At 35.0% G+C, this 15,997-nt stretch overlaps 1 protein-coding gene across 5 annotated transcripts in view; it reads left to right on the top strand.

The window, feature by feature from the left end:
• LRRIQ1 (leucine rich repeats and IQ motif containing 1) overlaps positions 1–15,997 on the top strand; it is a 215,974-nt gene that overhangs the window by 187,138 nt on the left and 12,839 nt on the right. For 4 of the 5 annotated variants that reach the window (XM_058741880.1, XM_058741878.1, XM_058741877.1 and 1 more), the window contains one exon: positions 1,048–1,168. In XM_058741880.1, coding sequence (XP_058597863.1) covers positions 1,048–1,168 — 121 coding nt within the window. Of the gene's footprint in view, positions 1–1,047; positions 1,951–15,997 lie in introns of those variants that run through there. The other variant, XM_058741881.1, reaches the window with a different exon arrangement.

Raw genomic sequence — 15,997 nt, 5'->3', positions numbered from 1 at the left:
GCACATGAGAGTGCGAAGAAGTTGGGAGGGGTATGTAAAGGAAAAGTGCAAAGATCTGAATTTGAAAGAGAATAATCTTTAGATTCTATTTTCATGAGATTTTGTAGCCCATTATATGAGGATAGCTTTTTAAGCACAGTGATGGTTTTATGATATTATTTTGCTCTATTTAAATTTGTCTCACATCAAACATTAAGGACAATGCTTTCTCATAGGAGTTCAAGCATCTTGTGGTTTGGGTTAAATCCTAGTTATTTTGAGGCTGCTTTCCTTTCCATCATGGCATTTTCCCTTACTTCAGGGCTGTATCCTGATAAATCTGTACTTAATAATATTAGACATTATGTAAAATAATATTCTATAGGCAAGAAGTGATTCTTTCAACTGTTAGGTTCAGTCCAAGGTAGTAATAAAAATTCAAATGGTAATTTTAGATGAAATAAATTATTTAATTCTATGTCCTTAAAATAATATATCTTGAAATTTCTATATATTAACCATTACCCTTAAATTAGCCTTACTGCATAATATTTTTATATTAGTAATAGTTTTAACGAGAAGGCATAGATCTTTTATGACTTTGTAGTATACAACTATGGAATGAAAGGCATTTTGAGGAATATTATTGAGAAGACTAATACTTATAACTGGTGAAATACAAATATTGCAGAAAATAATCCAATCTGACATTTCTAACATTCAATTAAGAATTAAATAATATACTTGGTAAATAAGTGATGTTAAGCTGTTTCAAGTTTCACCAGTTGCCTTTAAGATTGATTTTCATCAAAATTACTGTACTAAAATGTTTTCTTTTGTTGTACAGACTCAAATAGCAAACCTCAATTTTAAAATCGGCTCTTATTTGCAAGAAATGCTTTGACATAGTGCATTTGTTCTGCCTGGGCACCAGTAAAGGATTGTGGTATCATTTTGAAGAAGGTTGTTTGACAGAGCCTGTTTGTTTATTTGGGGTAATGTGAGCTGCATTCAGAAAATGCCATATTTTGTTTCATGATTGTATACATTCTCTCCCATTGCTCCCAGGCAAGACTTGTAAGCAGAGAAGACACGGATTTAGACCTTTTTTCCATGACCAGTGGAAGTGCTTTGTCTGTAAAGAGAGAAAAAAAAAATCAGGCACACAGACACTCAGCGGGATCTTCAAGTAAGTTGTGGTTTCCTTCAGAATTAATTTAGAAATCACAAACGAATTGATGGAACATAATGCCAACAAGCATTCTTTTTTAGATAAGGGGTAGGCTGCCAGCAGCCAGAACTGCCTGAAAGTGTGTATTGGAAGTTTTTCTTTCTTTAAATGTCTTCTTTTGATATAAACCAAATTAAATCATTTCTAAAATTAACGGCATCAATTTTTATTTTAATTATAATTCTGTGACTCCATGTTCTACTTTCCTCACTTCCCATGAATATATTGAATTGTTTGATCATTTAGCTCTAAAACAAGTTTTAGGCTAATTGCAAAAAGTTGGATTTATATATCAAAGTAGTGTATTTTGGCCTTTTGTCACTGATATAATAGATGTTATAGGTCACCTTAACTTTTAAAGGAAACTTTTTAAAATAACAGACTTTTAGATAATAATATTATTATCAAAACTGTCAAAACCATGCTTTGGACACTATTTCTTTCTTTTTCTTTTCTTTTTTTTAATGTTTATTGATTTTTGAGAGAGAGAGAGACAGAGCATGAGCAGAACAGAATCTGAAGCAGGCTCCAGGCTCTGAGCTGTCAGCACAGAGCCCGACGCAGGGCTCGAACCCATGAGCTGTGAAATCAGGATCTGAGCTGAAGTAGGATGCTCAACCGACTGAGCCACCCAGGCGCCCCTCGAGCTTATTTCTGTTGAATAGATAACAGTTCACATTTATTAATGATGAATTTTTACATTTGTTAACTTGACACACCCATCTGTTACCTTCAATATCATGATTTCAACAAGAGCTGCAGTACAGTTATTAACTGAAAAAAAATAAGCATTTAAAAATATCTATATCTTGTAATAATAAAGTCTAATTTTTTCAAACTCTTCATATACCATATTTTGAAATATCTTCTAAAATGTTTTAGTATATTAGTATAAAATATGTTTTATTTAGATATCATATTTTTTTAATTTCCCCAAAGTATAGTAAACCTCAGAAGTCCACGCATAAACTCATACTTCATTATAAGCATTAACTTTTTCTTGAAAAAGTTTTATTGCTCACTAGTACAATAGTTTTATAGATGCAAAATCAATACTTGATTGAATGTGAAAAACTCAACGATCCAGGTGGTGCTCTACAGACAAACAAAAGCTTAAAAATGATTCTCTTTCACTTTTTATCCAGGTACATGGCATTATTAGAGTCCAGTGATTTAAATCCATTAACAAATTTACCAAGTTCATTTTGGTAAATTTTAATTTGGTTTTGAAATAATGATTTCAGTATATCTAATTTAAAACTATTTTCCAGGATTCAAAGTTCTTAGAATGCCTGAATTTTCTTTACTTCATTATAGAATCTGGTCACAAAAGGTTCTAGTCAATATGGTTAAGAAAGAAATTGGGGCGCCTGGGTGGCTCAGTCGGTTAAGCGTCCGACTTCAGCTCAGGTCACGATCTCGCGGTCTGTGTGTTCGAGCCCCACGTCCGGCTCTGGGCTGATGGCTCAGAGCCTGGAGCCTGCCTCTGATTCTGTGTCTCCCTCTCTCTCTGCCCCTCCCCCGTTCATGTTCTGTCTCTCTCTGTCTCAAAAATAAATAAAATGTTAAAAAAATTTAAAAAAAGAAAGAAATATTTTAGGTTTATTAACTAAGTAAAATTATATTATTGATCTAATATAAAATTTTTGCATTAACATAATCTGTTACATCAAATTTCAAAATAGATACAACATTTCAGAGGTAATCAACCTGTGTCACACATAATAATAAATGCTATCTTGATTTTAAGTACTGCATAGTATGAACTTATTATATATCACTTTGGAGCAGTAATACAAAGCCAAAAAAATTGCCTTGTCAAAGTCTTTATTCATAATATATCTTCTGACTATTAAAACATGAACAGCTCAATAAATCAGCAGCTATCCTAAAATCCTCTAGCTTTACCTTTCACTTATGTGACATCAAATCATAGATTCTAGAAAATATGAGATCATTATATAGATTTAACCTCTTTTTTTTAATAGTCTTATTTTCTTTTAAAATTTTAATTCCAGGATAGTTACCACACAGCGTTATATTAGTTTCAGATGTACAATATAGTGATTCAACAACACATTCTCTAAAGAACAAACTGTAATATGGCTATCCTCACTGATTCCAATTAGTTGTCAGTAAATAACATTATAGCGAACACTACTCATCACTAAATCTGTTCACTGACAATTAAGACAAACAACTTTAGAAAAATAGAGTTTTGATTAAATAATAGAATTATTATGAATAAAATAGCACTTACTGAGTTATTGTAGCTACTAGTTTACTACAACATTTGTATAATATAATGGTGAAATGTAGGCTCCACCATCAGTCTGCCTGGAATTGTATCGTGACAATTTCCCCATCCTTAAAACGGGAATGAGAAGTACTGTATCTACCTTGAAGAGTTATTGTTAGGATAAAATGTATAGCATTTAAAATAATATCAGGCACAAAACAAGGGCTTAATAAATAGTCTTTATAATTGACACCTAAACATAGCCATAAAAAAAAATCAATTGAAGTAAGATATTAACATCACTGGGCACATGGGCTAACTAGCTCAGCTTATAAGAAACCTACTCTTAATAGTTACTTAACTAAAACACTTGGGGTAGCCTATTATCCATAGAACTCTTTTAACCATCAAAATCCTTGGGTCATAGGCCTCCATGGCCCTGAGCCAACCACGTTCAGCTTTGGTATTTTGAAAGCTCTTTTTTCCTCCAGCTTTTTCTCTCTCTCTTAAAAAACTTATCACCTTATTAAAACTAAAGCATTTCTTTTAGCTTTGCAAGCCAAAGCTAAGGAGTAGTTTATGGCTGCAGCTATAAAACTCTTTCAGCCTTTGAACTAGATATTTCTCTCTCAATATTGCTATAATATTTGTAACATGTATTCTGTAGCATCAGATAATTTCAGGTTTAAAATCCCAGTTCCACCATCACACATAAGTTGTGTGATCTTAACTCTAAGAACAAGTTGACTATCTGTAAGATGGGAACAGCAATGTTTATCTCATAGAGTTTGGTGGGGAAGAAATGAGTAAAAATAAAGGTAAAGCATGTGATACATTTCCTAGCATACAGTAAATACTTGCTGTTTGTATTGTTTTTGTCTCATGTTGCTGTTGCATAATTTTAAACAACTTTAAAGTAGAATTGCCTTCCTTTCCTGTGTCAAATAATACCAGAACCAGCTTCATGACAGTCATCTTAAGCAATGCTGTCAGAGAATTTCCTAAATTCTCTCTCCTTTTCCTTTTAGTTCTGACTGCTTTATTTTTTGTTTTGTTTTGAATGTTTATTTATTATTGAGAGACAGAGAGAGAAAGAGCATGAGCATGGGAGGGGCAGAGGAGAGGGAGACACAGAATCTGAAGCAGGCTTCAGGCTCTGAGCTGTCAGCCTGATGTGGGGCTCGAAGTCACAAACTCAACTGACTGAGCCAACCAGGCGCCCCTGACTGCTTTCTTAAAAGAGGCCAAGGCAATCTTCTGCTACTTGGCCTTCTAGCCTACCTTATGGTTTAAAAAAAGATGTAAGAGGTCACATTCTTATTTTTTTTAATGCCATTTACAAAATGAGTATGCAAATAAATTCCTTCATTTAGACAATATTTAAACAAAATATTTGGTTTTCTTAAAAGATTTTGGTTTTCTCAATTAATTTTTCCACGTAATGCTTAAGATAAAGGATGCATTGCAGTAATAATAATTTTATTGCTGTAGTAATTTATAGCTTTACAAATTTATTTTCATTATCTTTTCTTATTTATAATGACTATTTATCTTTGACAACTAATATAAATAAGTCTCAGAGTTTATTTAATTTGCCTTGGCCCAAAAAACTTAGCAAGGAAAAGCAGAAACTTGAACCCATCTTATTGCTTTTTATTCTTCCGTGGACTAAAATAGAATAGCTGAATTGTAAGAATAGACCACAATTAATGTAGTTCTTATTTATTCATTCAAGAGCCATCTGCTGAATGATCACTGCTCACTATGCACCTAGTTTAGGTTTTCAGATACCTCTTCCTAATCATCTTTCCACTTTATAGGACATACTCCATTTTCAGAGTTAGCCAGGGATTGAAGATCCACAGTACCCCTATAATAGTGCATAATCAGCCCAAAGTCAAGTTCTTCTTTAGGCATATCTAAAGTCTTATGAGATGTAAGCCCTTTTAATATGATACTGAATTTTCTGAATATGAAAGAACCTATTTTTTACAAGCAAAGCAGCTAATATCATTAAAGTGTGTGATAAAGGCTTCTTGGAGGCAAAATATTTGATTTGTACCTGGAATGACATTTGGGATGTAAATAATGAAAGAAGTGGAAGAAAGTCACCTTAACAAAAGTAAAAGATAAAATATGAATATATGTTCATTGAACTTTGAGGAGTCTCTCTGGACCAGAGTTTGCACATAGTAAAGTAATGCAAAATAAGATTGAATTAAAGATGAAGCCTAGGTTCAGGTAAGTTTGAAAAGCCCCTCAAAAAATTAAAAATAGAACTACCCTACAACCCAGCAATTGCACTACTAGGTATTTAGCCAAAAGATACAAAAATGCTGATTTGAAGGGGCACATGCACCCCAATGTTTATAGCAGCACTATCTACAGTAGTCAAATTATGGTAAGAGTCCAAATGTCCATCTACTTATGAATGGATAAAGAAGATGTGGTATATAAATACACACACACACACACACACACACACACACACACACACACACAATGGAATACTACTCAGCGATCAAAAAGATTGAAATCTTACCATTTGCAACAATGTGAATGGAACTAGAGTGCATTATACTAAGTCAGACAGAGAAAGACACCCCTGCTGGAGGGGTGGTAGATGGGAGGATGGGTTAAATGGGTGATGGGCATTAAGGAGGGCACTTGGGTGTGTTATATGCAAGTGATGAATCACTGGGTTCTACTCCTGAAACCAATACTACACTGTATGTTAACTAACTCAAATCTAAATTAAAAAAAATTAAAAATTTTTAACGTTTATTCATTTTTGAGAGAGAGAGAGCATAAGTTGGGGAGGGGCAGAGAGAGAGAGGGAGACAGAATCTGAAGCAGGCTCTAGGCTCTGAGCTGTCAGCACAGAGCCTGACACGGGGCTCAAGCTCACGGACCACAAGATTATGACCTGAGCTGAAGTCAGACACTTCACTGACTGAGCCAGGTGCCCCTAAATAAATAAAGTTTTAAAAAAGTAAAGTGGAGGAATTGGACTACCCTACTGGTAATGAGTAACTCACAACAATTTCTAAAAACACCTTAGTGTTTTAGAAAGCTCAAGATCAGTTGAAGAAATGTAGTCTGAGCCACTTTTAAATTATACAGTGCCTCCAATATATTGGCAAAGTAATTTTACAGTTTTTATTAAAAAAGAATATTTTTGGTTATCAAAAGTAAAAAGTGAAATAGTTTACTAGATGTCAATATCCAATAATATGTGCAGATAGAGACTAAAGGTGATAGCTAACACAAAAGTAGATTCCAAAGATTACTAGTAAAGTTTACTCCAAATTTACTCTAAGCACATTCCATTAACACAATTTTTAATTTGCAAATAAAAACTTATTAGCATGGTGTATATTCATGTATTTCTCTATGTATATATGCACATATATATGGATATCTAATTTGGTATTTAGCTGCAGTATATATACATAATATGCATTTTTAATCCTTCACTGAGTAAGTACTTAAACATTATTGCCTATATCGGTGGGTCATCATATAAACCATGCATCATGATCCAAACACATATATGCTTACAATGTACAAAGCACTATACAGGCCAATAAAAAAGCATAAAGATGGAGAGGTACAGACCTAGAATAGCCAACACAATATTGAAGGAAAACAAAGAACAAAATCCCTTTAATACTATAAAGGGGAATGCAAATTAAAACCATGAGATATCACTAAACACCTATTAAAATGGCCAAAATCCAGAACACTTACAATACCAAATGCTAGTAGGGATGTGGAGCAACAGGAACTCATTCCTTGCTGGTGGAAATGCAAAATGGTACAGCCACTTTGGAAGAGAGTTTGGTGGTTTCTTACAAAACTGAACATCTATTAATATGTCATCCAGCATTCGTGTTTCTTGATATTTACCCCCAAAGGAATTGAAAATTTATGTCTACACAAAACCTGTACATTGATGTTTATAGCAGCTTTATTCATAACTGTCAAAACTGGGAAGCAACCAAGTTGTCCTGTGGTAGGTGAATGTCTAAATAATCTGTGGTACATCCAGATAATGGCCTGTTATTTCGTGCTCAAAAGAAATGAGCTATGAAACCATGAAAAGACATGGAGGAAATTTAAGTGAATATTACTGAGTGAAAGAAGCCAATCTAAAAGGCTATACGTACTGTATGATTCCAACTATGTGATGTTCTTGAAAAGGCAAAACTATGGAAGGTATCATAGGTTGCTAAGGGTAGAGGGGAGAGGAGATGAACAGGTTGAGCACGGGGGATTTGAGGGGCAGCAAAAATACTCTGTGTGATATCATCATAATAATACATGTCATTCATTATACATTTTTCCTAAACCCATAAACTGTACAAAACCAAGAGTGTATTGTAATATAAACTATGGACTTTGGGTGATTGTTTTGTGTCAGTCTACATTCATCAGTTATAACAAAGGCATTGGGGGGATATTGTTAGAGAGGCTATGCATATGTGGGGGCAAGGGGTATATGGAGAGTCTCTGTATCCTCTCCTGAATTTTGCTGTGAACCTGGAACAGCTTAATAAAAGGCAAGGGTGGGGGGGTGGAGAAGAAAAAAAAAGGGAAGAAAATCTCAGAAAAATGTTCCTTGCCAGCTATTAACTGGGATTTACTTTAGTAATAAATGGTTATTGCTATTAAAGAAAGGTTGTAATATATTATAAATAGCACTCTATTGTGAATTCAATCAACCTGAAACCAGAATTTTGAAGGTTTGGTCTCTAGCGGGGAGAAAAATCTCTCTCAGTAGTACTAAACACACTTTCTTTCAGATTTTGTTGGCCACAACAATGTCATACTAGTTTTTTATCTTTACGGTTTATTCTCCTTCTTCCCTACTAGCATGTATGTTCCAGGAGGTCAGGAAATTTAATGTGGTATCCTAGGTAACTAGAAGAGCTCCCTGGCATATAGTAGGCCCTGTAATGTATGGATAATGAGTGAATTTATGGATGACTGACTGACTGACTGACTGACTATGGTCCACTATGGAGCAGAAAATGTGAGATAAGAGCTAGAAAGAGAGTATTTGTCATTTTCCTGCTCTATAGTGGGAGGCAGGCTGTACTGACAAAAAAGAAGGGTAAAAGATTGATTGTTTGGTAGATCTTCAACAGTGTCTGCCCAAGCTTCTAAGAGCACCTGATCTGGCCATAATCCTGGTATGTACAATTTATCCAAACAAGTGAGGTTTTCCTCCCAGGTGGGTCTTTCAAACAACTCAGTCATGAGATGCAAATTCCCATGGATCCAGGCTACCTGGAGCCAATCCTGTTACTTGTTCACTGAAAAAAAAAATTATGGAGTGCTCTTAAAGGCTCAGCGCATTACACAGGCGAGAGAGTGCCGAGCATCATGGCCTTCATGGAGCTTATAACTTATATAAATATAAATTATAACAGTCTGGGTTCAATCAGGAGACAGCTATGATACAGTTGGTTAAACAGTGAAGTTTAAGTATTGTTACCTATACTAAAGTAGTATCCATATCAACTATTGAAATAAAAGGAAACCCTATGTGGTACCCTAGGGCTGAGGGAGATCACCCAAGGAAGGACAAACTTAGAAACGGTTCAGACCTCGTTGGAGAAGGTGTGGTTCAGCCACCAGATAGCAGACAAGTTCCCCGGTTTGACCAGACCAAAGCTGGTCTGGAGTTACCAGGCAAATAAGAGGCGATTCTCTGGAGGGCAGGAGTCGGGGAAAGGAATGAGCAATCAGTAGCACAGGCATGCAGTGAGAATGGGTCTTGATAAGGCAGAGGTACAGCAAGCTTTGGTTTCCCTATGGAGAGGACAGCACCCAGGTTATCGCAAGGGCGAACCTGCCAGGTTGCAGAGGAATCCTATTCTGGGCCTGTGGCTCAGGCAGGCTGCATCAGAGGTCCTGAAACCCACGAGGCCCACTCCACCCCCACCTATGCCAGAAACTGCAAAACCGGCAGTGTCCCCTGAGCACCCTCTGTTCAGAAAGCTTAACACTTTTCTCACTTTAAAGGAGAAATGCTTAAAGAAATTCTTTTATCACAAATCATATAATGAAGGGTGTATTCATCGCCTATAAATCGATAACTGACATATATGCATGCACTGAATTACTACTCTCCAGATATAATAACTTATATATGTGCATGAATTATAGGTATATATATAAAACACATCTTTATAAAAGTAAATTTGACTCACTATTCTTGTCCTTAAGAGAGAGTCACAGCTTGGACCAAATTAAGACCTAGTATTATTTTACTCATGGCCTCTAAGGCTAGGAAATTTTCACAATTGAGAAGAATTGAGGAAAAAGCATAAGAAGACCTCAGACTGTTAAAAGAATGATGTCCCATCATTCTTTTTCTCTAAGTTTTATAGGCTACTTCCAGCCTATGAAACCATGTGGTTAATTAACTAACGGATGGCTTTAATAAAGTGTAGCATAGCCCTCACTAAACTGGAATTATGAAGTCCAGAAGTAAGAGATGATAAATATGCCAGTTCCGTTTTTAAACACAGTGAGAGACTGTGTGGTATTGGTAAGAGTATGTGTTAAGAGACTGGGAAATAAATGTCGAGTCCTGGTGTGGCTCCTTACCAGCTTGTCTGTGACCTTAATTAAGTCACTTACAACTCCTTTGTAAATTTAGTAGATAAAAGGCAGCCTGAAACGAGGGAAAGAAATTTAGAGTGGGCTAGATCTGAATCTGAATCCCATTTCTGACACATGTGCTTTTGTGAGCTTGGAAGAGATATTTCAGGTTTGGTTTGTCCATTAAAAAGTATCATGGAAAATTAGATGAATATATAAATATCTATTTTGCTCTCATGTGGGAAAAGAGGGAAAAAGAATAAAAATAAACAAAGGAAACCCAAGAGTCCTGATAGCTTTAGAATTCCATACTCTGCAAATAGAACAAGAAAACTTTGTATATGCTAATTTCCCAATTAAAAAAGCAACAGAAACGATTATTTCTAATATTTTATAGTGTGAAAATCTTGTCTGTAACTGAAAATTTTCTCCACACTAGAATGCTTCTGACTGATTTCAAATGTTTTCAAATTGTCTCTAATTACTTTAGCTAAACAAAGTCAGCTGAGATGGAAAAAAAAATTAAACATTTTCTTTAAATGTTTTTTAAGTAAAGATCAAAAAAGCCCATCATCTATGAGAAATGACAGCTATTTCATAAAATGAAGTTGAATTTCAAAAAGCCATAAGTGATTCTGAAACTCGGCATACCTATTATAAAAACTTGGCTTAAGGATATTCTACTATAAAGACTTAGTAATGGATATCTTGATGTCCCAATACATTTTTTAAATGAGAAAAAACCAACAAGCCAATAAAATTTCCTATGAAGAACCCAGTCAACATTTCATAGTATGTACTTGGAAATGATCTTTAGCTTAATCTTAGCTAGATGTTTACTTTTAGAAATTGTTTGTAAATTTAGTGCTGAAGACACTAAAGAGGGAACTAGGTATAGATATATAGCTATAAGGTAATTTATGTGAATAGGTTATCCTGAAAGTAATTTGTAAAAATCTATGATGTTTTATACAAATGTAAAATGTTACGATGAGAAAAACATAGGAATAACATGTCAGGCAGCTGTCCTCTTTAAGAGAAATTTCAGATTTTCAGTTTATAAGACCGTGTGAAAGGGGCACCTGGGTGGTTGAGCTTTTGACTCTTGGTTTTGGCTCAGGTCATGATCCCAGGGTCATGGGTCATGATCCCAGGGTCACCCATGTCAGGCTCCATGCTGAGTAGAGCCTGCTTAGGATTCTCTCTCTCCCTTTGCCCCCCTCCCTCACTCATGCATGTTCTCTCTAAAATAAATTTAAAATTACATGTGTATATATATATATATATATATATATATACATATATAATTTTACAGTATATATAAATTTATATATAAATTTAAATATAGTATATATAAATTTATATATATATAAATTAAAAATTATATATATATATGTGTGTGTGTGTATATATATATATATATATACATATACATATGTATATATGTACATATATATATATATAAAGGGGTACCTGGGTGATGTGACGTGGTTGGCAAGTGTCCAACTCCTGTTTTCAGCTCAGGTCATGATCTCAGTTTTGTGAGTTCAAGACCTGTGCTTCCAGCACAGAACCTGCTTGAGATTCTCTCTTGCACTCTCTCTGTCCCTTCCCCACTCACTCTGTCTCTGTCTGATAAATAAAAACCAGGAGAGCCTGGGTGGTTCAGTCAGTTAAACGTCCGATTTTAGCTCAGGTTGTGATTCACGGTTCTTGAGTTCGAGCCCTGCATTGAGCTCTCTGCTGTCAGTGCAGACCCCAATTTGGATCCTCTCTCTCCCTCTCTCTCTGGCCCTCCCCTACTTGCTCTCTCAAAAAAATATATAAACATTTATAAATAATAAAAATAAAAATAAAATAATAAAATAAAAATGTAAAAAATACATGTAATAACGTGTTAAAGGTGACCATTTATTTATTTATTTATTTATTTATTTATATTTTTAATGTTTATTTTTGAGAGAGAGAGACACAGTATGAGTGGGGGGAGGAGCAGAGAGAGAGGGAGACACAAAATCTAAAGCAGGGCTTCGGGCTCTAAATTGTCAGCACAGAGCCCGACGTGGGGCTTGAACCCACAAACTGTGAGATCATGACCTGAGCTGAAGTCATATGCTTAACCAATTGAGCCACCCAGGTGCTCCATGGCCTTGCTTTTAAATCTGAATATTATCACACAGAATATAATAGAGAACCAGGCCTATAGTTTCTTCTGAAGTATATTTTGAAGAGAACTCTACTATATTAATGGGCCAAAACTAGAAAGAAAGAGAAGCATTCTCCTTTTATTAAGGGTTCCCTTTTTGAAGATGGGGTTAATATTGATAATATCTTAAATTCACCTTGAATGAATTGTACTTTGGAAGTTATTTGTGGCTGTCCTATGTGATTCTGTGTTATAGGGATAATTTCACATTCAATTAAATATCAAAATTCTAACTTTTTAAAGACAGAGGTCAGCTTCTCTACCTTAATATAGCAAATGTTTTAAGAAGCAAAGCTTAAATTCCACATAGGAGTGAAATCTTATGGTATTTGTCTTTCTCTGATTGACTTATTTTGCTCAGCATAATACTCTCTAGCTCCATCTATATCTTGGAAATGGTGGGATTTCATTCTTTTTTATGGCTGAATAATATCCCGTTGTATGTATATACCACATTTTCTTTATCCATTCATCAGTCAATGGGTATTTGGGTTCTTTCCATAATTTGGCTATCTGCTGCTATAAACATCGGGGTGCATGAACATTAGGGGGGAAAAAGAGAGGTAAACCAGAGAACAAACTGAGAGTTGATGGAGGGAGATGGGCAGGGGGATGGGTTAAATGGTAATGGGAATTAAGGAGGGCACTTGTTATGATGAGCGCTGGGTGTGGTATGTGATGAATCACTGAATTCTACTCCTGAAACAATATTACACTGTATGTAAATGAACAGGAATTTAAATAAAAACTTGGAAAAGAATAAAAAAGTAAGGCCTAGGTTTATTTTCAAAAATTAAACGTCATTATTTTGTCATTTCAAAAGTACAAGCGATATCTCTTATGTGAAATGGCTTTGGTTTTTCTCTGAAAGCATTAATAACAAACTCCACCCAATGCAAAGATGTGTTAAGGAGTTGCAGTGTTAATTTTTAAGATGAGAGGACCCACATCTGTAGTTACCAGCTGTCTTTCTCCACTCCTACAGTAAGAAAACTTGACTGGGTGAGAAAGATAATTATATTCTCCAAAGAGACACTTCTAAATTTAAACACATGGATTATTCTAGGCTATCCTCCTTAGGAACTTATCTTTAGTAAGTCAGTCTGAGTAACTACACTTGTTTCTAAGAATATCCTGAAATAGACTACACAATGGGAGTCATTCAGTTCTCTCAAAACTAGGGGCTCTTGGTATTTTTTAGCAAATTATAGCTCTGGTAATGGGCTAGCTCCTATTGTGCAAAACCATTTAGGGAACATTTTCCAACAAAACCTACGTGGAGATATTCATGCTTTTTATTCTGCTGGCTAGAATAATAGCATCCCCATCATAGAGTCTCTTATTTTTAAAGGAAGAGGAAATCATAATTATGTAACACTTTCATATTACCAAGCTTCTTACTTAGATCATAAATTTAGAATTTTACATAAAATACCAGGTCAAAAAAAGATAGATAGATAGATAGATAGATAGATAGATAGATAGATAGATGATACATAGATAGATAGATACATACATACATACATACATACATACATACATACATAACAGAAGTTTACCTCCTAATTCTTGACACGTTACCATTTCCACTCAGTTAGTTACAAGCATGGTCTTCAAACTGTGAAACAGCAGAAGTAATAGTTGTAAGTATAGTTATAAATGATTTTATGTTAATTTAAAGATACAATACCGATTACTGACACTTCATTGCTGGATTTGCCACCCCCCCCCCCCCGCACCTTTGTCAGCTTGTTGCTTTGCAAGGCTTCCGCCACCCCACTCTGAACCTGCATCCCCTTCAAACTTCACCTTTTTGAAAGTCCGAAGATCTCTTGTTAGCAGTCTCACCTCTTTAGCAGCTCTGCTTTCTACTGATCCCTTACCATGTGTAACTCAAATTTACAAATCAGTGGATTTTTCTCACTCGATGTCTAAAAATGTTTGACATATAAATTAATTTTTGTCACATAGAGTGGTCAAAAGGTGAGTAAAAGTTACGTTTAATCATGTACCTACTTGCATGTTTTTCAGTATAGACTGAAACTATATATGAAAAGAATAAATTAAGTTTTGGTTCAGTTGTCAACTAATTAGCATATTGGTTTTACTTGTAACTGGCCTTTCAAAAATCTAGATCGTTACATCGTTCTGATATATCTTCTTCATATACTGTCTTGAAAAAACATATGATCTCTAGTATTCCATATCAAATTTTGCAAAGTTCACAGGATATGCTGCTCATTAACATTACTTTATTAAAGTATATGTTCATGTACTACAGCTAAAATCAACTCAAATATGGGGTATTCTTTGAACAACTTCAAAAATTCTGGTAACAACTAGTTTACAAAGTAAACTAGTTGAGTAAGCAGAGTACTCAAATTATGTAACACTTTACATAAGTTTTACATAAGTTTTACATAAGCAGAGAGACGTCACAACTGAAGGATAAAGTCTGAAAAAAAACTTTTGGTCATTCGTAAATTTTAAAAAAAAGCTGTTTGGCGTATGAGATCATATGAAAATATAGGTGAGTACAGATATGTCTACAGGTATAGAAATATCTTTCTCTTGTATTTCTTCACTTACGAAAATTGAAGATTGTGTTGCTTTTCATTGATACATTTTATTCATTTATAGTTCCATAGGCCTTATTTCCAGGTAATGGACAGTTCCTTCCCATCTGACATTTGCTCCTAATGATTTTCTTTATGGTACTATTACACTAGAGGCATAGTTTATTTCCGACTATTAAACATGATGTTGTCTTCTTTATAATAAATCTTAGTCATATGAAGCCGAGTTTCAACTGTGTTACTGCCACATACCTTTGGACAAATAGTTTAATAGTGTTGCCTTAATTTCCCCATTTTGAAAATGAGAGTCATGTGTATCTTGTAGAGTTGTAATGAGGATTGAAAGAGATGGCAAAATAAAGTGCTGAACAAAAGGGCCTGGGACGTAGCGGACCCTTAAACCCCTGCAACGTGACATTTTGAGGGAAGTTATGAGTGAACTGACAAGAGAATTGAAGAGCCAAGTGAGTGATGAGAAAACATGGGCAATGATACATAATACTTCTAATAGTTTTGATGGTAAAAACTAATATAACTGTGCTCAAACAAAAATGTTACTGATTTTAAATGCACAATGAAGACATTGTTAAATATGTGCACTTTAGTAATACTTTTAATTACCTGGCATACTACATACCATTTAGTATGACGGTGTTCTATGTACAAAATCTTCTAATAAAATAACTGCATGATACCACTATCTATGCCAATTGTTGCAAAAATTCATTGGGCAGGAACTAAAAATTGACTGTCATAATTCCCCTTTAAATGATTCAAACTTCCATCGTCCACCATGGATGTTATGTTTTCGCCCAGATAAAAAGAAGGTCAACATAAGACTTTATAAACAATCATGACCAACTTTAACTTTTCTTGTTCTGTATTTGAAATCTGACTTTGCTTATCCTCTTTTTTTTTAATCTGAAGTGTTTGATTTAAAGTAGGGGCGCCTGGGTGGCGCAGTCGGTTAGGCGTCCGACTTCAGCCAGGTCACGATCTCGCGGTCCGTGAGTTCGAGCCCCGCGTCAGGCTCTGGGCTGATGGCTCGGAGCCTGGAGCCTGTTTCCGATTCTGTGTCTCCCTCTCTCTCTGCCCCTCCCCCGTTCATGCTCTGTCTCTCTCTGTCCCAAAAATAAATAAAAAACGTTGAAAAA

This window comes from Neofelis nebulosa, chromosome 8, assembly GCF_028018385.1.
Source record: "Neofelis nebulosa isolate mNeoNeb1 chromosome 8, mNeoNeb1.pri, whole genome shotgun sequence".
NCBI classification, from domain to species: domain Eukaryota; kingdom Metazoa; phylum Chordata; class Mammalia; order Carnivora; family Felidae; genus Neofelis; species Neofelis nebulosa.
This window is presented reverse-complemented; position numbering and strand designations above follow the sequence as displayed.